Raw genomic sequence first — 25,873 nt, 5'->3', positions numbered from 1 at the left:
AGGCCGGGGGGTTGGGGGAGAAGCCTGGGGGCCGGCGTAGGCTGTGAGGGGAAGCAGGGGGGTGGGGAAGAGAGAGGTGGGGGGTAATTGGAGGGGCAGGGGAAGGGTGGGATTTTTGGGGGGCTGCGGGTCGGGAGTGAGGGGCACCGGCAGGGCTGGGGGGGGGCAGGGGAGCCATGAATGGAGCAGGGGCGGGGCAACAGGCATGACGTCACGGGGGATGTCTGCCTGACGTCACCATCCCTGCCTATGAATGGGGGAGCGGGGGAGGGGCTGCTGAATAAGTCAAGTGTTGAACAGAGCGGGGGGGGGCTGGGCAGGATGTTTTGGGGGGAGCAGAGGGGTGGGGGCATCTCAGCTGTTGGGGAGATCTGGTCCCGGACGCCTGGGTTCATGGCGTGCCTGCTGGGGCAGAGCCCCCCCTTCTGAGCCCCCCACCCCACAGCGCCCACTAGTGCTGCCCTGGGGCCAGCCCCCCACCAGCCGAGAGCGCCCCCTGCTGAGCCCCCACCCCACTCCCTGGCTCACAGCGCCCCCTAGTGCTCAGCCCTGCCTGCCAGGGGAGAGCGCCCCCCACCGAGCCCCCCGCCCTGCTCCCTGCCCCCCAGCGCCGCCCTGGGGCAGTGGGCGGGGGGCTCTCATCCAAGACCAGCAACTCCCCCACCCGAGCCCTAGATACTTGGCCCACTGGGCCCCTCCAGCTGTCCCAGTTAGCTGACGCATTGAGCCCCGCTGCAGGAAGTGGGGGAGGGAGAGGCGCCGAGATGCGCCCACCTCTGGGGCGGGGCGGCTGGAGACCCGGGGACCCCTTGCCCGGCGCCAAGATGCGCCCACCTCTGGGGCGAGGCGGCCGGTGACCCGGGGACCCCTCGCCCGGCGCCGAGATGCGGCCACCTCTGGGGCGGGGCGGCCGGTGACTCCTCGCCCGGCGCCGAGATGCGGCCACCTCTGGGGCGGGGCGGCCGGTGACCCGGGGACCCCTCGCCCGGCGCCGAGATGCGCCCACCTCTGGGGCGGGGCGGCCGGTGACCCGTGGACCCCTCGCCCGGCGCCGAGATGCGGCCACCTCTGGGGTGGTGCTGGCCCATCGCTCTGGATAGTTCCATGGGCTCTGCAAGAGGAAAGCCGGGCTCTGCTGGAGTCATTAGCGGCTCTGAATAATTAATATGAAACCTCCGTTAGGCACATTTTGTCCCTTCTCTCCTCTTCTCCGCTGGAGCTTTGAAACGCAGCCTCCCACGCAGGGAGCAGCCTCAGCTGCGGAGGGGAGTGGGGCCTACTGGTTAGGGGGCTGGGAGCCAGGACTCCTGGGTTCTCTCCCTGGCTCTGGGAGGGGAGTGGGGGCTGGTGGTTAGAGATGGGGGGGGCTGGGAGCCAGGACTCCTGGGTTCTCTCCCTGGCTCTGGGAGGGTAGTGGGGGCTGGTGAGTTAGAGCAGGAGGGGTTGGGAGCCAGGACTCCTGGGTTCTCTCCCTGGCTCTGGATGGGGAGTGGGGGCTGGTCGGTTAGAGCAGGGGGGGCTGGGAGCCAGGACTCCTGGGTTCTCTCCCTGGCTCTGGGAGGGGAGTGGGGGCTGGTGAGTTAGAGCAGGAGGGGTTGGGAGCCAGGACTCCTGGGTTCTCTCCCTGGCTCTGGATGGGGAGTGGGGGCTGGTCGGTTAGAGCAGGGGGGGCTGGGAGCCAGGACTCCTGGGTTCTCTCCCTGGCTCTGGGAGGGGAGTGGGGGCTGCTGAGTTAGAGCAGGAGGGGTTGGGAGCCCGGACTCCTGGGTTCTCTCCCTGGCTCTGGATGGGGAGTGGGGGCTGGTCGGTTAGAGCAGGGGCGGGCTGGGAGCCAGGACCCCTGAGCCAGCCAGTCCCTGCCCTGGGGCTGGATGGGAGCCGGGGCCCCCTAGCTGGGACAGGCCCCATTCTGCCCCCGCCCCCCATTAATTGGCCTTTTTAATCAGCCGACACAACCCTCGGCCCTAGAGCTCCATGGTCTGTGGCGGTCCCCTCGTTGCCACGACAACTCCCCCCCCCCCCCGCGGTACTTGGTCCCAGTTCCCTGGCATCGCCATGGTTACCGTTGCCGAGGCGGCGGACCGGGCGGGGGAAGCTGGGAAGGTCGCTAGGGAGCCAGCGAAGGAAGGAAGAGCGGCCATGCCCCCCTCCCCCGTCCCTGGGCTGAGATGCAGCCACCTCTGGGGTGGGGCCTTCCCCCATCCGGAGTCCAGCCCTGCCCCCGCCCCCCTGCCCTGCCGGTGCCCCTCACTCCCGACCCGCAGCCCCCTGCTAGCCTGGCCCTGGGCCCCCCAGCCCTGCCGGTGCCCCCCACTCCCGACCCGCAGCCCCCTGTCGAGTTTGGGGGTTCACGGGGCGCTTTGGGGCTGCCGTGAAATTTTGGGGTGCTCCCGGTGTGTGGGGGTGGCGGTTTTGAGTGATGGTTTTGTGGGTTTCAGGGGAATAGTTGGGCTATTTTTTTGCCAGGGGGATATTCACGGGGGGGTGTCCCATGAATTTTGGGGGGTGTTGGTGTAGATTTTTGGGGGGGCTCCCTCACTCTTTGGGGGGGGCAAAACCTGAGGAGCTCTCGAGGCCGCTGTATCATTTGGGGTGTGACATTTCACAAGCTGTCATTCTGGAGCTTGATGGGTTGAATATTTGGGGGGGCGGGTCACTTTCGGGGCTCGGTTAGACAGCTCAGGGTGCCCCCTGGCTGTCATGGCCCCCCCCCAGCCCGGCTGGACTGCGGTTACTGCTGGGGCGCAGCATAAAGTTGGGGGGATCTTTTCTTCCACCCCAAAAGTTCCCAGGTCTCGCCCACCCGTTCGGGGGGGACCGGAGCCGCGAGCTCGCTGGGAACCCAAGGCCAAGCAGGTTGGGTGGGATACTTGGCTCCGGTCTGGGGGTGTCTCAGCCCCCGGGGGTGGGATCTGGTATCTCGGGGGGCCGGTGGCACCGCGGGGAAGCTGCTGAGATGCCCCCAGCCTCACGCTGGGGTCTCCTGCTTTTGTCTCCTCCTCTCCTGCAGGCGAATTCTCCGCCGGTCATCGTGAATACGGACACCCTGGAGGCGCCGGCGTATGTGAGTAGCCAAGTGGGGGGCTGGGGGGTTTGGGGGGCTGGGGGGGGACCTAGTTTCTGGACCGGTGCAGCTTCCTCCTAGGTGCACATTGATCACTAGGATCCGTCCCCCCCACCCCAAACTCCCCCCCCAAAATCTTTCCCTCCCCCAAACTCCCCCCAGCCCCCAAAACCTTCCCCCCAACTCTTCCCTGATTTGACCCCCCCAAACCTTGTCCCCAAACTCACCCTGCTGTGACTCCCCAAACCTTCCCTCCAAAACTCATCTCTGACCCCCCCAAATCTCCCCCAACCCCCACTGACCTCCCCCCAAAACTTCCCTCCGAAACTTCCCTTCCCCCCAAATGCCCTCAATTTTGCCCCCCAAACTCACCCCAATCTGACCCCCACAAACCTTCCCCCCCAACCCACCCTAAACTCTCCCCCAATCTTTCCCTCCCCCAAACTCCCCCCAGCCCACAACCTTCCCCCCAAACTCACCCCAGATCTGACTCCCCAAACCTTCCCTCCAAACTCATCTCTGGCCCCGCAAATCTCCCCCAACCCACCCTGACCTCCCCCCAAAATCAGCTCCAAATCTTCCCCTCCCCCCAACCTTCCCCCTGCCCCAACCTTCCCCCCCCCAACTCACCACTGATCTGAACTCCCAAACCTTCCCCCCAAACTCATCTCTGGCCCCCCAAATCTCCCCCAACCCACCCTGACCTGCCCCCAAAATCAGCTCCAAATCTTCCCCTCCCCCCAGCCCCCAAACCTTCCCCCCCACAACTCACTTCTGGCTGCTTCTGTTCAACAGAGAGGCCTCTCGGTAGTTCTTACCCCTTTTCCCAGGTGTGTGTGTGGGGGGGGTGGAAGATCCCCCCCCGGGGAATTGGAGGGGGGATGGGGGGTTCTTGTATGATGCAGGCAAATAAATCTTGTGGCTTTTCTTGTCTTTTTTCCCCGAGTTCCTTGGATCTTTTCTGTCTCTTAATTCATCCTTTCGTTCTTTGTCCTTCGTTCCGCCGTGCGGGGGCCCAATTCTCACGCGTCCCCCCCCCCTTTCTGTCTAGGTCAACGGGACGGAGGGGGAGATGGAGTACGAAGAAATCACGTTAGAACGGGTGAGACTCCGCGTTCCCGTGTCCTTCTTGGGGGTGAATTGGGGCGTAAAGCACCCCACAGACGAACGCCTTGCGCCCCCTCCCCCAGCCCTGCCGGTGCCCCTCACTCCCGACCCGCAGCCCCCTGCCAGCCCAGCCCTGCCGGTGCCCCTCACTCCCGACCCGCAGCCCCCTCAGCCCAGCCCTGCCCCCCCCAGCCCTGCCGGTGCCCCTCACTCCCAACCCGCAGCCCCCTGCCCCCCGAGCCCTGCCAGTGCCCCTCACTCCCGACCCGCAGCCCCCTGCCAGCCCAGCCCTGCCCCCCCCAGCCCTGCCGGTGCCCCTCACTCCCGCCCCGCAGCCCCCTGCCAGCCCAGCCCTGCCCCCCCAGCCCTGCCGGTGCCCCTCACTCCCGACCCGCAGCCCCCTGCCCCCCCAGCCCTGCCGGTGCCCCTCACTCCCGCCCCGCAGCCCCCTGCCAGCCCAGCCCTGCCCCCCCCAGCCCTGCCGGTGCCCCTCACTCCCGACCCGCAGCCCCCTGCCAGCCCAGCCCTGCCCCCCCAGCCCTGCCGGTGCCCCTCACTCCCGCCCCGCAGCCCCCTGCCAGCCCAGCCCTGCCCCCCCAGCCCTGCCGGTGCCCCTCACTCCCGACCCGCAGCCCCCTGCCCCCCCAGCCCTGCCGGTGCCCCTCACTCCCGACCCGCAGCCCCCTGCCAGCCCAGCCCTGCCCCCCCCAGCCCTGCCGGTGCCCCTCACTCCCGACCCGCAGCCCCCTGCCAGCCCAGCCCTGCCCCCCCGAGCCCTGCCGGTGCCCCTCACTCCCGACCCGCAGCCCCCTGCCGGCCTGCCTGCCCCCCCAGCCCTGCTGGTGCCCCTCACTCCTGACCCGCAGCCCCCTGCTAGCCCAGCCCTGCCCCCCTGCAGCCCTGCCGGTGCCCCTCACTCCCGACCCACAGCCCCCCCAGCTCTGCCGGTGCCCCTCACTCCCGACCCGCAGCCCCTGGAGCGCGACTGACAGGTTTTGGGGGTGTCTCCTCCAGGGTAACTCCGGGTTGGGGTTCAGCATTGCTGGGGGCACGGACAACCCCAATAGATATACGTATAGCCAGCATCTTCATCACCAAAATCATCCCTGGGGGAGCCGCGGCTCAGGACGGCCGCCTCAGGTACCCGCGGGGGGAGTGGGGGGCGGAGAAGGGGCTGGGGAGCGGGGCGGGCTCGGCGTGAGCGTGGAAGCGAGGGTGAGCCGGGTGTGCGAGGTCGCCGAGCCGGTGCAACGGGTGGGTTGTGTGGCCATGCACACGCCCGCACACAACGCCTCGCTGCGGGGGGTGACAAGCCCCCGGAGGCTGATTGAATGTGCACCGGCCTCCTCGTGCACAATCCCGCGCACGATCGTTTGCAGAATCGCTCCTTGCACGCGTGCGAATCGGTTTGCTGACCGTTCCTTGGCACCGGCGCCTGGTGACTTGCCCAATTACTCATTGCCTGGTCCCAGTTGCTCATTACCCTTGTGCGCTCACAGTGGCTTGGGGCACAATGGCACACGGCCATTGCACGCGTGTGCGTTGCACGCTCATCGTGCAATCGCTCGTGGCAGGCACGCAATCACGTGTTGCAAACTGTCGCCGTCGTTGCACAAACGCTCACAGTCCCTCCTTGCACACATGTTTGTCGCACTCCTGCCAAACTCATTGCACGGGCCCAATCACAGTCTGGCAGGTGCTCACCATGTCTCTGTGCACACTTGCTGATTGTAAATGCGCACAATCGCTCACGGCACAACCATTCGTTGCACACTCATGTGCTCACACTCTCCCCCTGCAGAATTGCTCATTGCACACTGTTTACCGCATCGCTTGTGGCACGTACTCACAATTGTTCATTGCACCATTGTTCCCTGTTACACACTTATTACGCCGTTGCTCATGGCAGACACTCACCATTGCACAGTCACTCACTGGAGACGTTCACAATCGCCCACGACACAATTGCTCACCCCACACTCATTGCCTGTGATCACAATCCCTCTTTGCACAATTCCTCATCACGCAATCCCTCGTGGCGCAGGCTTACAATCGCTCTTTGCACAACTGCTCCCTGCACACTCTCCGGCTCATTCCTTGCACAATTGGTCCTTGCACAACTGCTCACGGCAGACTCTCCTAGTTGTTCCTTGCACAATCGCTCTTGCAGATGCTCACAATCATTTGTTGCGCCATCTTTCATTGCCCGGGTGGTCATTGCACACTCATCGCACAACCACTCATTGCAGAGGCTTACAAACGCTTGCCATGCTGTCACTCCTTGCACACTCATTCCCCAATTGCTCATGGCACACCCGCCCAAGGGCTCCTTGCCCGGTCGCTCATATCTCCTCCGTCGCCCCATCGCTCGCAGCACGTGTGTCTCGCACGCTTGCTCCCGGCACCCGCTCGCAATCGCCCCGGGGCCCCCCGGCCCCCATGAGACCCCCTGATCTCCCCCCCGACCGTGTCCCTGCACCAGGGTGAACGACAGCATCCTGTTTGTGAACGATGTGGACGTGCGAGAGGTGACCCACAGCACGGCGGTGGAGGCGCTGAAGGAAGCCGGCTCCATCGTGCGTCTCTACGTCATGCGGCGCAAGGCCCTGGCCGAGAAGGTCATGGAAGTGAAGCTCATCAAGGGGCCCAAAGGTCAGAGACGCCCTGCAGCCGGGGAGCCCCTTGGACAGCCCCCCTGAATCCGCCCCCCATGGCTTGGGATACCCCGGACAGCCCCCCAAGCTCCTTGGAAAGATCCTCCCTCTGAGAGACCCCCCCCCATGGCTGGGGATGTCCCTATGAACCCCCCGTCTTCCCTTGAGAGACCCTGATAACTTGGGGGTCACATACACTCCCTGCTCCACCAGCCCCCCCTCCTGCTTCCATCCACTGAGGCCTCCTGAGAGAACACCCCAGACCCCCCTTAGAGCCAGGGTCTCCATTGTCCACCCCCTGGTTCCCCCCACTAAGAAACCCCTGAAGAGAACCCCTCAATAAGCCCCTGGTCCCCCCCATACACTGAGAGACCTGCCCCCCCCACCGGATAACCCCCATCCTGGAGAGAGCCCCTTGGACCCAGCACATCCCAAAGCCAGGAGTCCCCCTGGAATCCCCTCCCCACCGCCACTAGCCCCCCCATACATGCTCCCCCTTGACAGCCCCCCACCACTTTCTACTCCCTCCTTGGAGATCCCCCCCTCCAGGATTCCCCTCCTTAGGGCAGAAGTCCCCCTTTTCTTTCCCATGATCCCCCCGAACCCCATCATCACCCCATGCTCCCCAGAGGGACCCCCCCTCAAAGATCAGTCCCAAAGACCCCTCCCTGGGATCTCCCCCTCATCCCCTTCTCTCTGACTCTCCCCAGTTCTGCCTGCCCCCCCACCCCCCCCGAAAATCTCCCCCTCTGAATCTCTCTCCCCTCCCCCGGCTCAGGTCTGGGGTTCAGCATCGCGGGGGGCGTCGGCAACCAGCACATCCCTGGGGACAACAGCATCTACGTCACAAAGATCATCGAGGGGGGGGCCGCCCACAAGGATGGGCGCCTCCAGATTGGGGACAAGATCCTGGCGGTGAGTCTTCCCCCCAGCCAGGCAGGGGTTAACTGAGCCCCAGGGTGGGCGGGGAGGGGCCTGAGTAGAGGGTGGGAGGGGCTTAGCAGGGTGGGAGGGGTTTAGCAGAGGGTGTGGCTTAGTTGAGGGGGAGGAGCCTAAGTGAGGGGGCAGCTGAGTGGGAGGGGCTTTGTGGAGTGAGTTGAGGGAGGGGCCTAATTGAGGGGCGGGGCTTGTTGAGAGGGAGGAGCCTATGTCAGGGGGAAGCTGAGTGGGAGGGGCTTAGCTGAGAGGAGGAAGCTGAGTGGGAGGGGCTTAGTGGAATGGAGAGAGTTGGGGAGGGGCTTAGTTGAGGGAAGGGGCTTAGTTGAGAGGGAGGAGCCTTCGTCGGGGGGGGGGAAGCCGAGTGGGAGGGGCTTACCTGTGGGGTGCTGAGCTGGGTGGGGGGCGTCCCCGGGACAGAATTTTTCTGCAGGACTCCCTGCCACTGGATATTGCCGAGAGTAGATGGGCCCATGGGCCCGAGCTGGAAGAAGAGGCAGGTGGGATACCGGGGCAGATGGGCCCATAGGTCTGACCCCATGTCCCCCCCACTCCAGGTTAACAACGTCGGCCTGGAGGACGTGATGCACGAGGACGCGGTGGCCGCCCTCAAGAACACGTACGACGTCGTCTACCTGAAGGTGGCGAAACCCACCAACATGTACCTCAATGACTCCTACGCCCCGCCCGACATCACCACCTGTGAGAACTGCCGGGGGCTGCGGGGGGCGGGGTGGGGGGCTCAGCCGGGGGCAGGCCGGGCTGGCCCCAGGGGGCGCTGTGGGGCAGGGAGCATGGCGGGACCTCGGCATGAACGGCTGCCCCGCCCCAGAGGTGGCCGCATCTCCGCCCGTAACACCGCGCTTTTCTCTCCCCGCTACAGCGTACTCCCAGCACCTGGACAACGAAATCAGCCACCAGAGTTACCTGGGCACTGACTATCCACAAGCCATGACCCCCACCTCCCCCCGGCGCTACTCCCCCATCCCCAAGGAGATGATGGGGGAAGAGGACATACCCAGGTGAGCAAAGCCCCTGCCCCTCCCCTGGGGCCAGATGGCTGCCCCCTAGCGCGCCTGGGTGCCGAGGGAGGGAGGCGACTGGCATAGTTTGGGGTGCACAAAGATCACCCCCTTTGTGGCCTCTTAATGGCATTCGTCTGCCAGGGATGCACACGGTTGTCCAGCTGAAGTGTAGGTCCCTGGGTGCAGGAGATGGACAGGCGCTCAGGTGACATACAGGCGGACATGTAACACACGGCCGCGTGCACAATACAGAGGCGCACAGAAAATGGACAACCACGCACTGTAATGTACAGGCGCACAGGTAATGTAAAACCACACACGGTGACATACAGCTAAAGGACAGCCATGCACTGTGACATACAGGCGCACAGGTAACATACAGCCATACCCCATGACATACAGGTAGGTAATGGACAGTCACACACTGTGATTTACAGGTGCACAGGTAATGTACAGCCACCCACCGTAACATACAGGCACGCAGGTTACCTACAGCCACCCACCGTAACATACAGGCGCACAGCTAATGTACAGCCACCCACCCTAACATACAGGTGCACAGGTTACCTACAGCCACCCACCCTAACATACAGGCGCACACCTAATGTACAGCCACCCACCGTAACATACAGGCGCACACCTAATGTACAGCCACCCACCGTAACATACAGGCGCACACCTAATGTACACCTACTCACCGTAACATACAGGCGCACAGCTAATGTACAGCCACCCACCGTAACATACAGGTGCACACCTAATGTACAGCCACCCACCGTAACATACAGGCGCACACCTAATGTACAGCCACCCACCGTAACATACAGGCGCACTCCTAACGTACACCTACTCACCGTAACATACAGGCGCACAGCTAATGTACAGCTACCCACCGTAACATACAGGCCCACACCTAATGTATAGCCACCCACCGTAACATACAGTCGCGCAGGTTACCTACAGCCACCCACCGTAACATACAGGCGCACAGCTAATGTACAGCCACCCACTCTAACATACAGGTGCACAGGTTACCTACAGCCACCCACCGTAACATACAGGCGCACAGCTAATGTACAGCCACCCACCGTAACATACAGGCGCACACCTAATGTACAGCCACTCACCGTAACATACAGGCGCACAAGTTACCTACAGCCACCTAGCGTAACATACAGGCCCACACCTAATGTACAGCCACCCAGCATAACATACAGGCCCACACCTAATGTACAGCCACCCACCGTAACATACAGGCGCACACCTAATGTACAGCCACTCACCGTAACATACAGGCGCGCTCCTAATGTACACCTACTCACCGTAACATACAGGCGCACAGCTAATGTACAGCTACCCACCGTAACATACAGGCCCACACCTAATGTATAGCCACCCACCGTAACATACAGGCCCACACCTAATGTATAGCCACCCACTGTAACATACAGGCGCACACCTAATGTACAGCCACCCACCGTAACATACGGGTGCATAGCTAATGTACAGCCACTCACCGTAACATACAGGCGCACAGATTTCCTACAGCCACCCACCTTAACATACAGGCGCACAGCTAATGTACAGCCACCTACCGTAACATACAGGCGCACAGCTAATGTACAGCCACCCACCGTAACATACAGGCGCACAGGTTACCTACAGCCCTACCTTAACATACAGGCGCACAGCTAATGTACAGCCACTCACCGTAACATACAGGTGCACAGATTTCCTACAGCCACCCAACTTAACATACAGCCACACAGCTAATGTACAGCCACCCACCGTAACATACAGGCGCACAGCTAATGTACAGCCACCCACCGTAACATACAGGCGCACACCTAATGTACAGCCACCCACCGTAACATACAGGCGCACACCTAATGTACAGCCACTCACCGTAACATACAGGCGCACAGGTTACCTACAGCCACCCACCGTAACATACAGGCGCACACCTAATGTACAGCCACCCACCGTAACATACAGGTGCATAGCTAATGTACAGCCACTCACCGTAACATACAGGCGCACAGGTTACCTACAGCCACCCAGCGTAACATACAGGCCCACACCTAATGTACAGCCACCCACCGTAACATACAGGCGCACAGCTAATGTACAGCCACCCACCGTAACATACAGGCGCACACCTAATGTACAGCCACTCACCGTAACATACAGGCGCACAGCTAATGTACAGCCACCCACCGTAACATACAGGCGCGCTCCTAATGTACACCTACCCACCGTAACATACAGGCGCACAGCTAATGTACAGCTACCCACCGTAACATACAGGCGCACACCTAATGTACAGCCACCCACCGTAACATACAGGTGCATAGCTAATGTACAGCCACTCACCGTAACATACAGGCGCACAGATTTCCTACAGCCACCCACCTTAACATACAGGCGCACAGCTAATGTACAGCCACCCACCGTAACATACAGGCGAACAGCTAATGTACAGCCACCTACCGTAACATACAGGCGCACAGCTAATGTACAGCCACCCACCGTAACATACAGGCGCACAGCTAATGTACAGCCACCCACCGTAACATACAGGCGCACACCTAATGTACAGCCACCCACCGTAACATACAGGCGCACACCTAATGTACAGCCACTCACCGTAACATACAGGCGCACAGGTTACCTACAGCCACCCACCGTAACATACAGGCGCACACCTAATGTACAGCCACCCACCGTAACATACAGGTGCATAGCTAATGTACAGCCACTCACCGTAACATACAGGTGAACAGCTAATGTACAGCCACCTACCGTAACACACAGGCGCACAGCTAATGTACAGCCACCCACCCTAACATACAGGTGCACAGGTTACCTACAGCCACCCACTGTAACATACAGGCGCACATCTAATGTACGCCACCCACCCTAACATACAGGTGCACAGGTTACCTACAGCCACCCACCGTAACATACAGGCGCACAGCTAATGTACAGCCACCCACCCTAACATACAGGTGCACAGGTTACCTACAGCCACCCACCGTAACATACAGGCGCACAGCTAATGTACAGCCACCTACCGTAACATACAGGCGCACACCTAATGTACAGCCACCCACCGTAACATACAGGTGCATAGCTAATGTACAGCCACTCACCGTAACATACAGGCCCACACCTAATGTACACCTACTCACCGTAACATACAGGCGCACAGCTAATGTACAGCTACCCACCGTAACATACAGGCCCACACCTAATGTATAGCCACCCACCGTAACATACAGGCCCACACCTAATGTACAGCCACACACTGTAACATACAGGCGCACACCTAATGTACAGCCACCCCCCGTAACATACAGGTGCATAGCTAATGTACAGCCACTCACCGTAACATACAGGCGCACAGATTTCCTACAGCCACCCACCTTAACATACAGGCGCACAGCTAATGTACAGCCACCCACCGTAACATACAGGCGAACAGCTAATGTACAGCCACCTACCGTAACATACAGGCGCACAGCTAATGTACAGCCACCCACCGTAACATACAGGCGCACAGGTTACCTACAGCCCTACCTTAACATACAGGCGCACAGCTAATGTACAGCCACTCACCGTAACATACAGGCGCACAGATTTCCTACAGCCACCCACCTTAACATACAGGCACACAGGTAATGTACAGCCACCCACCGTAACATACAGGTGAACAGCTAATGTACAGCCACCTACCGTAACATACAGGCACACAGCTAATGTACAGCCACCCACCCTAACATACAGGTGCACAGGTTACCTACAGCCACCCACTGTAACATACAGGCGCACAGCTAATGTACAGCCACCCACCCTAACATACAGGTGCACAGGTTACCTACAGCCACCCACCGTAACATACAGGCGCACACCTAATGTACAGCCACCCACCGTAACATACAGGCGCACAGGTTACCTACAGCCCTACCTTAACATACAGGCGCACAGCTAATGTACAGCCACTCACCGTAACATACAGGCGCACAGATTTCCTACAGCCACCCACCGTAACATACAGGTGCACAGGTTACCTACAGCCACCCACTGTAACATACAGGCGCACAGCTAATGTACAGCCACCCACCGTAACATACAGGCGCACACCTAATGTACAGCCACCCACCGTAACATACAGGCGCACACCTAATGTACAGCCACCCACCGTAACATACAGGCGCACTCCTAATGTACACCTACTCACCGTAACATACAGGCGCACAGCTAATGTACAGCCACCCACCGTAACATACAGGCCCACACCTAATGTATAGCCACCCACCGTAACATACAGGCCCACACCTAATGTATAGCCACCCACCGTAACATACAGGCGCACACCTAATGTACAGCCACCCACCGTAACATACAGGTGCATAGCTAATGTACAGCCACTCACCGTAACATACAGGCGCACAGATTTCCTACAGCCACCCACCTTAACATACAGGCGCACAGCTAATGTACAGCCACTCACCGTAACATACAGGCGCACAGCTAATGTACAGCCACCCACCGTAACATACAGGTGCACAGGTTACCTACAGCCACCCACCTTAACATACAGGCGCACAGGTTACCTACAGCCACCCACCTTAACATACAGGCGCACAGGTTACCTACAGCCACCCACCGTAACATACAGGCGCACACCTAATGTACAGCCACCCACCGTAACATATAGGCGCACAGCTAATGTACAGCCACCCACCATAACATACAGGCGCACAGCTAATGTACAGCCACCCACTGTAACATACAGGCGCACAGCTAATGTACAGCCACCCACTGTAACATACAGGCGCACAGCTAATGTACAGCCACCCACTGTAACATATAGGCGCACAGGTTACCTACAGCCACCCACCGTAACATACAGGTGCACAGGTTACCTACAGCCACCCACCATAACATACAGGCGCACACCTAATGTACAGCCACCCACCGTAACATATAGGCGCACAGCTAATGTTCAGCCACCCACCATAACATACAGGCGCACAGCTAATGTACAGCCACCCACTGTAACATACAGGCGCACAGCTAATGTACAGCCACCCACTGTAACATACAGGCGCACAGCTAATGTACAGCCACCCACTGTAACATATAGGCGCACAGGTTACCTACAGCCACCCACCGTAACATACAGGTGCACAGGTTACCTACAGCCACCCACCGTAACATACAGGCGCACAGCTAATGTACAGCCAGCCACCGTAACATACAGGCCCACACCTAATGTACAGCCACCCACCGTAACATACCGGCCCACACCTAATGTACAGCCACCCACCGTAACATACCGGCCCACACCTAATGTACAGCCACCCACCGTAACATACAGGCCCACACCTAATGTACAGCCACCCACCGTAACATACCGGCCCACACCTAATGTACAGCCCCCCACCGTAACATACAGGCCCACACCTAATGTACAGCCACCCACTGTAACATACAGGCGCACAGGTTACCTACAGCCACCCACCATAACATACAGGCGCACAGCTAATGTACAGCCACCCACCGTAACATACAGGCGCACAGGTTACCTACAACCACCCACCGTAACATACAGGCGCACAGGTTACCTACAGCCACCCACTGTAACCTACAGGCGCACAGGTTATGTACAGCTGTATACAGATCACAGAGGCGCACAAATAATAGACAGGCAGCCGTGTGACATTCAGGCATCCACATGACACATTTGTGACACACACGCAGCCTCATAACCAACAGGCAACTTGGTCAGGTACCGGCGCTCATGCGCTGTGTAGGTTGTCACCGACTATACAACCGCCTATGGAACACACGTCGCACACGGCCACACATGCGCCCTGCATGCTACCATGTACCGTTCAGGGGCCCACATGACATACAGGCGTTCAAATGGGGGTGCGGGTCAACGTGTGCGTGAGCACATCCTGGCACAGGGGCGTGCGGCCGGTCCCTGCAACTCTTCCAGCCTCACGGGGAAGTACAGGCGCACAGGCTCATGGACCGGGTTCGGGTGTCCACATACAGGCGGATAGGAGGGGTACAGGGAAATGCGCACAGGCGCTTGTGAAAGAACCAGGGCCTCCGTGTTGTGGAAGTGACGTACAGGCGCACCCGGCCAACACACACACACAGAGTTGCAGCGACGTACAGCCGCACCCGTAAGCTACCGTCGCCCACGAGATGTACAGCCACCCCCTGTAACCGCCAGGCGTCATGGCCATCAGGCCTCACACACTCATCCCCCTCGGGGTGCTCTGCCTTTCCGGCTGTGCACTCTGGGTGGTGGGGTGTTGCGGGACTCCGTCGGTGACTGTGCCCTCGCCCTGTGGGGTTCCTGACCTCGCTACGCCCCCCCCCCCACTCCCGCAGGGAACCCCGCCGGATCATCATCCACCGCGGCTCGACGGGCCTGGGATTCAACATTGTCGGGGGCGAGGACGGCGAAGGGATCTTCATCTCCTTCATCCTGGCCGGGGGGCCAGCAGACCTGAGTGGGGAGCTGCGGAAAGGGGACCAGATCCTCTCGGTAAGAACCCGCCCCCCCAGAGCCAGCCAGTCCCCCTGCCCTGGGGCCAAATGGGAGCCAGCGCCCCTCCAGAGGGGACCGGCCCCTGCCCCATTCCCCACCCCCCTGAGCCAGCCAGTCCCCTGCCCCAGGGCCGGATGGGAGCCGGCGCCCGCTGGAGGGGACAGACCCTGTGCCCCATTCCCCGCCCCCCTGACATGGCATCCCTCTCCCCTCAGGTGAACGGGGTGGATCTCAGGAATGCAACCCACGAGCAGGCTGCCATCGCACTGAAAAACGCTGGCCAGACAGTGACAATCATCGCTCAGTATAAACCTGACGGTGAGGGTCAGCTCGGGCCGGGGCCCACCTCTGGGTGGCATCATGGAGGGAGGGACAGGGGCTCGGTGGGTGGGGCTGGGGCTGGGGCTGGGGCTGGGTGGGCGGATGGGGTTGGAAGGATGGAGGGATGCCCGGGGGTTGGCCAGCCGGGAGAAGGGATGTGTGGGGTGTTGGATGGAGACTGGGTGGGCGGATGGACGGACAGAGGGATGGGGATGGAGACTGGGTGGGCGGATGGACAGACAGAGGGATGGGGATGGAGACTGGGTAGGCGGATGGTGGGATGGGGTGTTGGGCGGATGGACGGATGGCAGGATGGGGATGGAGGGTGGACGGACAGACGGAGGGATGGGGTTGGAGGGTGGGTGGACGGACGGACGCTGGGATGGGAATGGAGGGCGGGTGGATGGACAGATGGCGGGATGGGGTGTTCGGTGGACGGACGGATGGTGGGACGGGGTGTTGGGCGGCTGGACGGACGGCGGGATGGGGATGGACAGCCTGGGGGATGGAGGGTGGGGGGATGGATAGATGGGGGGATGGGGTGTTGGGCGGATGGATGGACGGCGGGATGGGGATGTAGGGTGGGGGGATGGATGGATGGAGGGATGGGGATGGACAGATGGGGGGATGGGGTGTTCGGTGGACGGACGGATGGTGGGACAGGGTGTTGGGCGGATGGACGGACGGCGGGATGGGGATGGACAGCCTGGGGCATGGAGGGTGGGGGGATGGACAGATGGGGGGATGGGGTGTTGGGCGGATGGATGGACGGCGGGATGGGGATGTAGGGTGGGTGGATGGACGGATGGAGGGATGGGGATGGACAGATGGGGTGATGGGGTGTTGGGTGGACGGACGGACGGAGGGATGGGGGATGGGGTGTTGAGCGGATGGAGGGTGGGTGAATGGACAGATGGAGGGATGGGGATGGACGGACAGAGGGACGGGGTGTTGGGCGGGCGGATGGACGGTGGGATGGGAATGGAGGGTGGGTGAATGGACGGATGGAGGGATGGGGATGGACGGACAGAGGGACGGGGTGTTGGGCGGGCGGATGGACGGTGGGATGGGAATGGAGGGTGGGTGGATGGACGGATGGAGGGATGGGGATGGACAGATGGGGGGATGGGGTGTTGGGGGGACGGACGGACAGAGGGATGGGGGGATGGGGTGTTGAGCGGATGGAGGGTGGGTGAATGGACAGATGGAGGGATGGGGATGGACGGACAGAGGGACGGGGTGTTGGGCGGGCGGATGGGAATGGAGGGTGGGTGGACAGACGGACGGAGGGATGGGGTGTTGGGCGGATGGACGGACGGCGGGATGGGGATGTAGGGTGGGTGGATGGACGGATGGAGGGATGGGGATGGACAGATGGGGGGATGGGGTGTTGGGTGGACGGACGGACGGAGGGATGGGGGGATGGGGTGTTGAGCAGATGGAGGGTGGGTGAATGGACAGATGGAGGGATGGGGATGGACGGACAGAGGGACGGGGTGTTGGGCGGGTGGATGGACGGTGGGATGGGAATGGAGGGTGGGTGGGTGAATGGACAGATGGAGGGATGGGGATGGACGGACAGAGGGACGGGGTGTTGGGCGGGCGGATGGACGGTGGGATGGGAATGGAGGGTGGGTGGATGGATGGATGGAGGGATGGGGATGGACGGACAGAGGGACGGGGTGTTGGGCGGGCGGATGGACGGTGGGATGGGAATGGAGGGTGGGTGGATGGACGGATGGAGGGATGGGGATGGACAGATGGGGGGATGGGGTGTTGGGTGGACGGACGGACGGAGGGATGGGGGGATGGGGTGTTGAGCGGATGGAGGGTGGGTGAATGGACAGATGGAGGGATGGGGATGGACGGACAGAGGGACGGGGTGTTGGGCGGGCGGATGGGAATGGAGGGTGGGTGAATGGACAGATGGAGGGATGGGGATGGACGGACGGCAGGACGGGGTGTTGGGCGGATGGATGGACGGCGGGATGGGGATGTAGGGTGGGTGGATGGACGGATGGAGGGATGGGGATGGACAGATGGGGGGATGGGGTGTTGGGTGGACGGACGGACGGAGGGATGGGGGGATGGGGTGTTGAGCAGATGGAGGGTGGGTGAATGGACAGATGGAGGGATGGGGATGGACGGACAGAGGGACGGGGTGTTGGGCGGGCGGATGGACGGTGGGATGGGAATGGAGGGTGGGTGGATGGACGGATGGAGGGATGGGGATGGACGGACAGAGGGACGGGGTGTTGGGCGGGCGGATGGACGGTGGGATGGGAATGGAGGGTGGGTGGATGGACGGATGGAGGGATGGGGATGGACGGACAGAGGGACGGGGTGTTGGGCGGGCGGATGGACGGTGGGATGGGAATGGAGGGTGGGTGGATGGACGGATGGAGGGATGGGGATGGACGGACAGAGGGACGGGGTGTTGGGCGGGCGGATGGACGGTGGGATGGGAATGGAGGGTGGGTGGATGGATGGATGGATGGAGGGATGGGGATGGACGGACAGAGGGACGGGGTGTTGGGCGGGCGGATGGACGGTGGGATGGGAATGGAGGGTGGGTGGATGGACGGATGGAGGGATGGGGATGGACGGACAGAGGGACGGGGTGTTGGGCGGGCGGATGGGAATGGAGGGTGGGTGAATGGACAGATGGAGGGATGGGGATGGACGGACGGCAGGACGGGGTGTTGGGCGGGCGGATGGGAATGGAGGGTGGGTGGACAGACGGACGGCAGGACGGGGTGTTGGGCGGGCGGACGGACGGCGGGACGGGGGCGCACGGACGGACCGGCGGGTTCCCCTGGCAGGAGGCCTCGCGCCGGCCGGGCGGATTTGGGGGATGCCGAGGGGTGAGGAGGGACGTCCTGGGGGGGGCCCCAGGCAGCGCCTGGCCCCGAACCCCCCGATTGCCCCCCAGAGTACAGCCGCTTCGAGGCCAAAATCCACGACCTGCGGGAGCAGCTGATGAGCAGCAGCCTGGGCTCCGGGACGGCCTCCCTGCGCAGCAACCCGAAGCGGGGCTTTTACATCCGGTGAGAGCCCCCCCGGGGCCCCCCCAGACCCCTGAGATGCCCAGCCCCCCCACGAGCCCCCCCACTGACCCCCGGGAGCCCCCCACCCCCTGAGATGCCCAGCCCCCCCACGAGTCCCCTGTCACCCCACAAGACCTCCCGTAGATCCCCAGGAGCCACCCCCAACAAGTTCCCCCCAGCCCCTCACGAGCCCCCCTGTCACCCCACAAGCCCCCCACAGAGCCCCCAGGAGCTTCCCCACCCCCTCTGAGACGCTCCACCCCCCACAAATCCTACCATCCCCCCACAGAACCTTCCACCCCCCTAAGCCCCCCATCTCCCCACAAGCCTCCCAACTCCCCAGGAGTCCCCCCAGCCCCTGACAGACACCCCAGGAGCTTCCCCACCCCACTGAGACGCTCCACCCCGCAGAAACCCTCCCATCCCCACACAGAGCTCCTTTAGCTCCCCCATCCCCCCACAAACCCTCCTGAGCCCCCCCAACCGTCCCCACACACACGACCCCCCAGCCCGGCTGCTGAGCACCCCACTAACTCCGCCCCTCATACGCATGGAGCCGGGGAGCCTCATGTCCCCCCTGTCCACAGAAGGGGAGTGTCCTCTAGTCTGGTGGGTCAGAGCGGGCCGGGGGCCTGGGAGCCCGGACGCCTGGGTTCTATCCCCAGCTCTGGGAGGGGAGCGGGGGCTGGCGGGTCGGAGCAGAGGGGGCTGGGAGCCAGGACTCCTGGGTTCTCTCCCCGGCTCCGGGAGGGCAGTGGGGGCTGCCGGGTCAGGGCAGGAGGGGCTGGGAGCCCGGACGCCTGGGTTCTCTTCCCAGCTCCGGGAGGGGAGCGGGGGCTGGCGGGTCGGAGCAGAGGGGGCTGGGAGCCAGGACTCCTGGGTTCTCTCCCCGGCTCCGGGAGGGCAGTGGGGGCTGCCGGGTCAGGGCAGGAGGGGCTGGGAGCCCGGACGCCTGGGTTCTCTTCCCAGCTCCGGGAGGGCAGTGGGGGCTGGCAGGTCAGAGCAGAGGGGGCTGGGAGCCCGGACGCCTGGGTTCTCTCCCCGGCTCTGGGAGGGGAGCGGGGGCTGGTGGGTCAGAGCAGAGGGGGCTGGGAGCCAGGACTCCTGGGTTCTCTCCCCGGCTCCGGGAGGGCAGTGGGGGCTGGCAGGTCAGAGCAGAGGGGGCTGGGAGCCCGGACGCCTGGGTTCTCTCCCCGGCTCTGGGAGGGCAGTGGGGGCTGGCGGGTCAGGGCAGGAGGGGCTGGGAGCCAGGACTCCTGGGTTCTCTCCCCGGCTCCGGGAGGGCAGTGGGGGCTGCCGGGTCAGGGCAGGAGGGGCTGGGAGCCCGGACGCCTGGGTTCTCTCCCCGGCTCTGGGAGGGGAGCGGGGGCTGGTGGGTCAGAGCAGAGGGGGCTGGGAGCCAGGACTCCTGGGTTCTCTCCCAGGCTCCGGGAGGGCAGGTCAGGGCAGGGGGCTGGGAGCCCGGACGCCTGGGTTCTCTGACCCCCCGCCCCGCCCTGCAGGGCGCTGTTCGACTACGACAAGACGAAGGACTGCGGGTTCCTGAGCCAGGCGCTGAGTTTCCGCTTCGGGGACGTGCTGCACGTGGTCGACGCCTCGGACGACGAGTGGTGGCAGGCGCGGCGGGTCCACCCCGACGGGGAGGGCGACGAGATCGGCTTCGTGCCCAGCAAGAGACGGTACCGGCGGGGGCTGGGGGAGAGTCTGTGGGGCTGAAGTGGCTGTTGGGGGGAGGTGGGGCTTTGGGAAGGGGGCAGGGCTGCAGGGCAGGGGGCGGGGCCTCAAGGGGAGAGGGTGTGGGGAGGGGTGGAGTGGGCGGGGCCTCAGGGCAGGGGCGGGGCTTCAGGGGGAGGGTTTGGGGTGGGGCTTTGGGAAGGGGGAGGGGCTGCAGGGGAAGAGGTTCTGGGGACGGTTTGGGGTGGGGCTTTGGAAAGGGGGCGGGGCTGCAGGGCAGGGGGCGGGGCTGCAGGGGGAGTTTCTGGGGAGGGTTTGGGGGTGGGGCTTTGGAAGGGGGGGGGGCCGCAGGGCGGGGGGGCTGCAGGGGGAGAGGTTGTGGGGAGGGGTTGGGGGTGGGGCTTTGGGAAGTGGGCGGGGCCACAGGGGGCGGGGCTTCAGGGGGAGTTTCTGGGGAGGGTTTGGGGGTGGGGCTTTGGAAAGGGGCGGGGCCGCAGGGCGGGGGGGCTGCAGAGGGAGAGCTTGTGGGGAGGGTTTGGGGGTGGGGCTTTGGGAAGTGGGCGGGGCCTCAGGGCAGGGGGAGGGGCCACAGGGGGAGAGGTTGTGGGGAGGGTTTGGGGGTGGGGCTTTGGGAAGTGGGCGGGGCCACAGGGGGCGGGGCCGCAGGGGGAGAGGTTGTGGGGAGGGTTTGGGGGTGGGGCTTTGGAAAGGGGCGGGGCCGCAGGGCAGGGGGCGGGGCCGTCTCTGAGTTTTGCCCTCCCTGCAGGGTGGAGCGCCGGGAGTGGACGCGGTTAAAGGCCAAGGTGAGTGGCTGCTCCCATGCCCCCCACACGCTCCCCCTGGGGGCGGGGGGGCTGGGTCTGCAAACACCGGGGGGGGGAGGCAGCCAGGGTGCCTGACCCCCAGGGGGCGCTGTGGGGCGCGGCTCCCACCGCAGGCACCAGAGCTGGAAGAGACGTGGGGGAGGGGGGATCCATGGGGGGTGGGGCTATCCTGGGGTGAGGGGCTCTGGGGTTGTGGGGCGGGCAGGGGAATGGGATGGGGGGAGGTGAGAGATGGAGGCTGTAATGGACCCCCCTATGGGTAGAGAAATGGGAGGGGACATGGGCAATTTATGTCTGTCTGTCTGTCCTATCCATCTATCCACCCCCCCTCTATCTATCTACCCCATCCACCCCCCATCTACCCACCCCCCTTTATCTATCTACCCCATGCACCCCCCTTTATCTATCTATTTATCTACCCCATCCACCCCCTCTATCTTTGTATCTACCCCCCATCTATCCATCTACCCCGTCCACCCCCCCATCTATCTATGCCCCTGTCCCGGGGTCCCCGGGCGATGCTCTGGGACTGCTCCCCATGAAGCCGGGCAGGACTCGGGGGGAGTCTCCTCTCGGGGGGCAGCCTGTCTTCAGGACACACAGCTCCCCTGGCTCCACCTTCCTGGGTCTGACCTCGGAGCATTCAGCATCCTCTGCCCCTCCGTGCGCTTCCCACAGCGAGTCCGCCCAGGCGGGGTCCTGGGGGGGCCAGAGGGTCCTGCCCCCCAACTTCGCAGTCAGACGTGACTCTCAGCCAGCCAGTAACACAGAAGGTTTATTAGACGACAGGGACAGGGTCTGACACAGAGCTTGTAGGTGCAGAGACCGGGACCCCTCAGCCGGGTCCATTTTGGGGGGCAGTGAGCCAGACAACCCCGTCTGCCCCTCACTCCATGTCCCCAGCCAGCCCCAAACTGAAACTCCCCCCAGCCCCTCCTCCTCTGGGCTTTGTCCCTTTCCCAGGCCAGGAGGTCACCGGATCCCTTCGTTCTCCAACCCTTCAGCTCTCACCTTGCAGGGGGGAAGGGCCCAGGCCATCCGTGGCCAGGAAACAGGGTGTCGGCCATTCTCTGTGTCCAGACCCCTGCACACACCTGCCCTCCAGGGCTCTGCAAGGATCATACACCCTCATCCCACCCCCTAGATACTTAAGAACTGCCTAGGGGAAACTGAGGCACCCCCACACTGTTCAGAGGAAACATTAAGAACAGTCCCGCTTCGTCACAGCCCATCCACCCCCTCTATCTACCCCGACGCACCCCATCTCTCTCTCTCGCTCTCGCTCTCACTCTCTTCCTCTCTCTCTCTCTCTTTCTGCCCCGCTCCAGGATCGGGTGCCAGGATCGGGCTCTCAAGGTGGGTTTCTCTCCTGCTGTCGCCTTCTCCTTCCGTTTCCAACTGTCCCTTTACGTCCTACGCGACCCCCCAGCCCCGCCAGTGCCCCTCACTCCAGACCCACAGGCCCCTGCCCCCCCCAGCCCCGCCGGTGCCCCTCACTCCAGACCCGCAGCCCCCTGCCCCCCCAGCCCCGCCGGTGCCCCCCACTCCCGACCCGCAGCCCCCTGCCCCCCCCAGCCCCGCCGGTGCCCCCCACTCCCGACCCGCAGCCCCCTGCCCCCCCCAGCCCCGCCGGTGCCCCCCACTCCCGACCCGCAGCCCCCTGCCCCCCCCAGCCCCGCCGGTGCCCCCCACTCCCGACCCGCAGCCCCCTGCCCCCCCCAGCCCCGCCGGTGCCCCCCACTCCCGACCCGCAGCCCCCTGCCCCCCCCAGCCCCGCCGGTGCCCCCCACTCCCGACCCGCAGCCCCCTGCCCCCCCAGCCCCGCCGGTGCCCCTCACTCCCGACCCGCAGCCCCCTGCCCCCCGATATACGCCTAGTGCCCCCCACTCCCGACCCGCAGCCCCCTGCCCCCCCAGCCCCGCCGGTGCCCCCCACTCCCGACCCGCAGCCCCCTGCCCCCCCAGATGTGCCCCCCCAGCCCTGCCGGTGACTCTTTCGGATTCTCACCCCCAGGTCGGGAAGATTCAGTCCTGAGCTACGAGACCGTGATGCAGATGGAAGGTGAGGGTCTGGCTGGCTGCCAGCAGGGGGCGCTGGGGAGGGGGGGAGGGGAATCCGTCTGTCCCCCATCTCGATTCTCTCTCTCTCCCCCCCCCCCCCCAGTGCACTACGCTCGCCCCATTATCATCCTGGGGCCCACCAAGGACCGAGCGAACGACGATCTGCTCTCCGAATTCCCCGACAAGTTCGGGTCCTGCGTCCCCCGTGAGTCCTGGTGGGGGCGGGGGGCAGGGGCGTCCATGCTGTGGGGGGGTAGGGGGGTGCCGGGCTACAGGGGCTCGGCAGGGGGCAGGGCGGGGGGGTGCTGCACTGTGGGGGGGGTGGGGCAGGGGGCGTCCATGCTGTGGGGGCAGGGGGTAGGGCAGGAGGGTCTGGGCTGCGGGGAGGTGGGGGAGTGCCGGGCTACAGGGGGCAGGGGGGTGGGGCAGATGGGGGCTGGGCTGCAGGGGGGAGACAGGGGCGTGCCGGGCTACAGGGGGGCGCCATGTAGCAGGGGGCTCGGCGGGGGGGCGCCGTCTGGCAGGGGGGTGGGCAGAGAGAGGTGCTGGGCAGCGGGGGGGGTAGGGGGTGCTGGGCTACAGGGGGGCGCCGTGTAGCAGGGGGCTCGGCGGGGGGCCGCCGTCTGGCAGGGGGGTGGGCAGAGAGAGGTGCTGGGCTGTGGGGCGGGTAGGGGGTGCTGGGCTACAGGGGGGCGCCGTGTAGCAGGGGGCTCGGCGGGGGGCCGCCGTCTGGCAGGGGGGGTGGGCAGAGAGAGGTGCTGGGCAGTGGGGGGGGTAGGGGGTGCTGGGCTACAGGGGGGCGCCGTGTAGCAGGGGGCTCGGCGGGGGGTGCCGCATGGTCGGGGGGTGGGGCAGAGAGAGGTGCTGGGCAGCGGGGGGGGTAGGGGGTGCTGGGCTACAGGGGGGCGCCGTGTAGCAGGGGGCTCGGCGGGGGGGCGCCGTCTGGCAGGGGGGTGGGCAGAGAGAGGTGCTGGGCAGCGGGGGGGGTAGGGGGTGCTGGGCTACAGGGGGGCGCCGTGTAGCAGGGGGCTCGGCGGGGGGCCGCCGTCTGGCAGGGGGGGTGGGCAGAGAGAGGTGCTGGGCTGTGGGGCGGGTAGGGGGTGCTGGGCTACAGGGGGGCGCCGTGTAGCAGGGGGCTCGGCGGGGGGCCGCCGTCTGGCAGGGGGGGTGGCAGAGAGAGGTGCTGGGCAGTGGGGGGGGTAGGGGGTGCTGGGCTACAGGGGGGCGCCGTGTAGCAGGGGGCTCGGCGGGGGGTGCCGCATGGTCGGGGGGTGGGGCAGAGAGAGGTGCTGGGCAGCGGGGGGGGTAGGGGGTGCTGGGCTACAGGGGGGGCGCCGTGTAGCAGGGGGCTCGGCGGGGGGGCGCCGTCTGGCAGGGGGTGGGGCAGAGAGAGGTGCTGGGCTGTGGGGCGGGTAGGGGGTGCTGGGCTACAGGGGGGCGCCGTGTAGCAGGGGGCTCGGCGGGGGGTGCCGCATGGTCGGGGCGTGGGGCAGAGAGAGGTGCTGGGCTGCGGGAGGGGGCAGGGGGGCGCCGTGTAGCAGGGGCTCGGCGGGGGGGCGCCGTCTGGCGGGGGGTGGGGCAGAGAGAGGTGCTGGGCAGCGGGGGGGGCAGGGGGTGCTGGGCTACAGGGGGGCGCCGTTGTAGCAGGGGGCTCGGCGGGGGGTGCCGCATGGTCGGGGGGTGGGGCAGAGAGAGGTGCTGGGCAGCGGGAGGGGGCTGGGGCTCAGCAGGGGGGCGCCGGGCTACGGGGGGGCTCCGGAGAAGGCCCTGACCCCCCCGCCCCCCCCAGACACCACGCGGCCCAAGCGGGAGTACGAGGTGGACGGCCGGGACTATCACTTCGTGGCCTCGCGGAGAAGATGGAGAAGGACATCCAGGGCCACAAGTTCATCGAGGCCGGGACAGTACAACAGCCACCTGTACGGGACCAGCGTCCAGTCCCGTGCGCGAGGTGGCCGAGCAGGTACCGGGGGGGCCGGCCGGGGGGGGGCGGGGGCCAGCAGTGGGGCGGGAGGGACATCGCAGGGGGGAGGCTAGTGGAGGGGATAGAGGGGCAGCGGGGAGGGGGCCGGCAGTGGGGAGGGAGGGACATTGTGGGGGGGGCTAGTGGAGGTGAGGGAGGGGCAGCGGGGAGGGGGCCGGCAGTGGGGAGGGAGGGACATCGTGGGGGGGCTAGTGGAGGGGAGGGAGGGGCAGCAGGGAGGGGGCCAGCAGTGGGGAGGTAGGGACATCACGGGGGGGGGACTAGTGGAGGGGAGGGAGGGGCAGTAGGGAGGGGGCAGCCAGGGGGCGGGGGCGCGGCAGGGGGGAGGGAGGGACATCGTGGGGGGGAGCTAGCGGAGGTGAGGGAGGGGCAGCTGGGGGCGGGGACTGGCAGGGGGAGGGAGGGACATGGGGGGGCTAGCGGAGGGGAAGTGGGGACATCACAGGGGGGCTAGCGGAGGGGAGGGAGGGGCAGCAGGGAGCAGGCAGCTGGGGGGTGGGGGCCGGCAGCGGGGGAGAGGGACATTGCAGGGAGGGGCTAGCGGAGGTGAGGGGGGGGCAGCGGGGTGTGGGCCCGCTGGGGGACGGGAGGGACAGCGGGAGGGGG

General features: G+C 64.6%; 1 protein-coding gene across 1 annotated transcript in view; it reads left to right on the top strand.

The window, feature by feature from the left end:
• The window catches only part of DLG4 (discs large MAGUK scaffold protein 4), a 53,190-nt gene that overhangs the window by 24,468 nt on the left and 2,849 nt on the right, over positions 1–25,873 (top strand). The window contains 20 exon segments of the mRNA XM_048833755.2: positions 3,011–3,064; positions 4,116–4,166; positions 5,186–5,235; positions 5,237–5,311; positions 6,654–6,823; positions 7,604–7,740; positions 8,319–8,463; positions 8,645–8,783; positions 15,198–15,354; positions 15,573–15,675; positions 18,611–18,725; positions 20,228–20,404; positions 21,166–21,202; positions 22,552–22,579; positions 23,237–23,284; positions 23,387–23,488; positions 25,073–25,132; positions 25,135–25,181; positions 25,183–25,224; positions 25,226–25,246. Coding sequence (XP_048689712.2) covers positions 3,011–3,064; positions 4,116–4,166; positions 5,186–5,235; positions 5,237–5,311; positions 6,654–6,823; positions 7,604–7,740; positions 8,319–8,463; positions 8,645–8,783; positions 15,198–15,354; positions 15,573–15,675; positions 18,611–18,725; positions 20,228–20,404; positions 21,166–21,202; positions 22,552–22,579; positions 23,237–23,284; positions 23,387–23,488; positions 25,073–25,132; positions 25,135–25,181; positions 25,183–25,224; positions 25,226–25,246 — 1,758 coding nt within the window.

The sequence above is a fragment of the Caretta caretta genome, chromosome 28 (assembly GCF_965140235.1).
Source record: "Caretta caretta isolate rCarCar2 chromosome 28, rCarCar1.hap1, whole genome shotgun sequence".
Lineage (NCBI taxonomy): Eukaryota > Metazoa > Chordata > Testudines > Cheloniidae > Caretta > Caretta caretta.
This window is presented reverse-complemented; position numbering and strand designations above follow the sequence as displayed.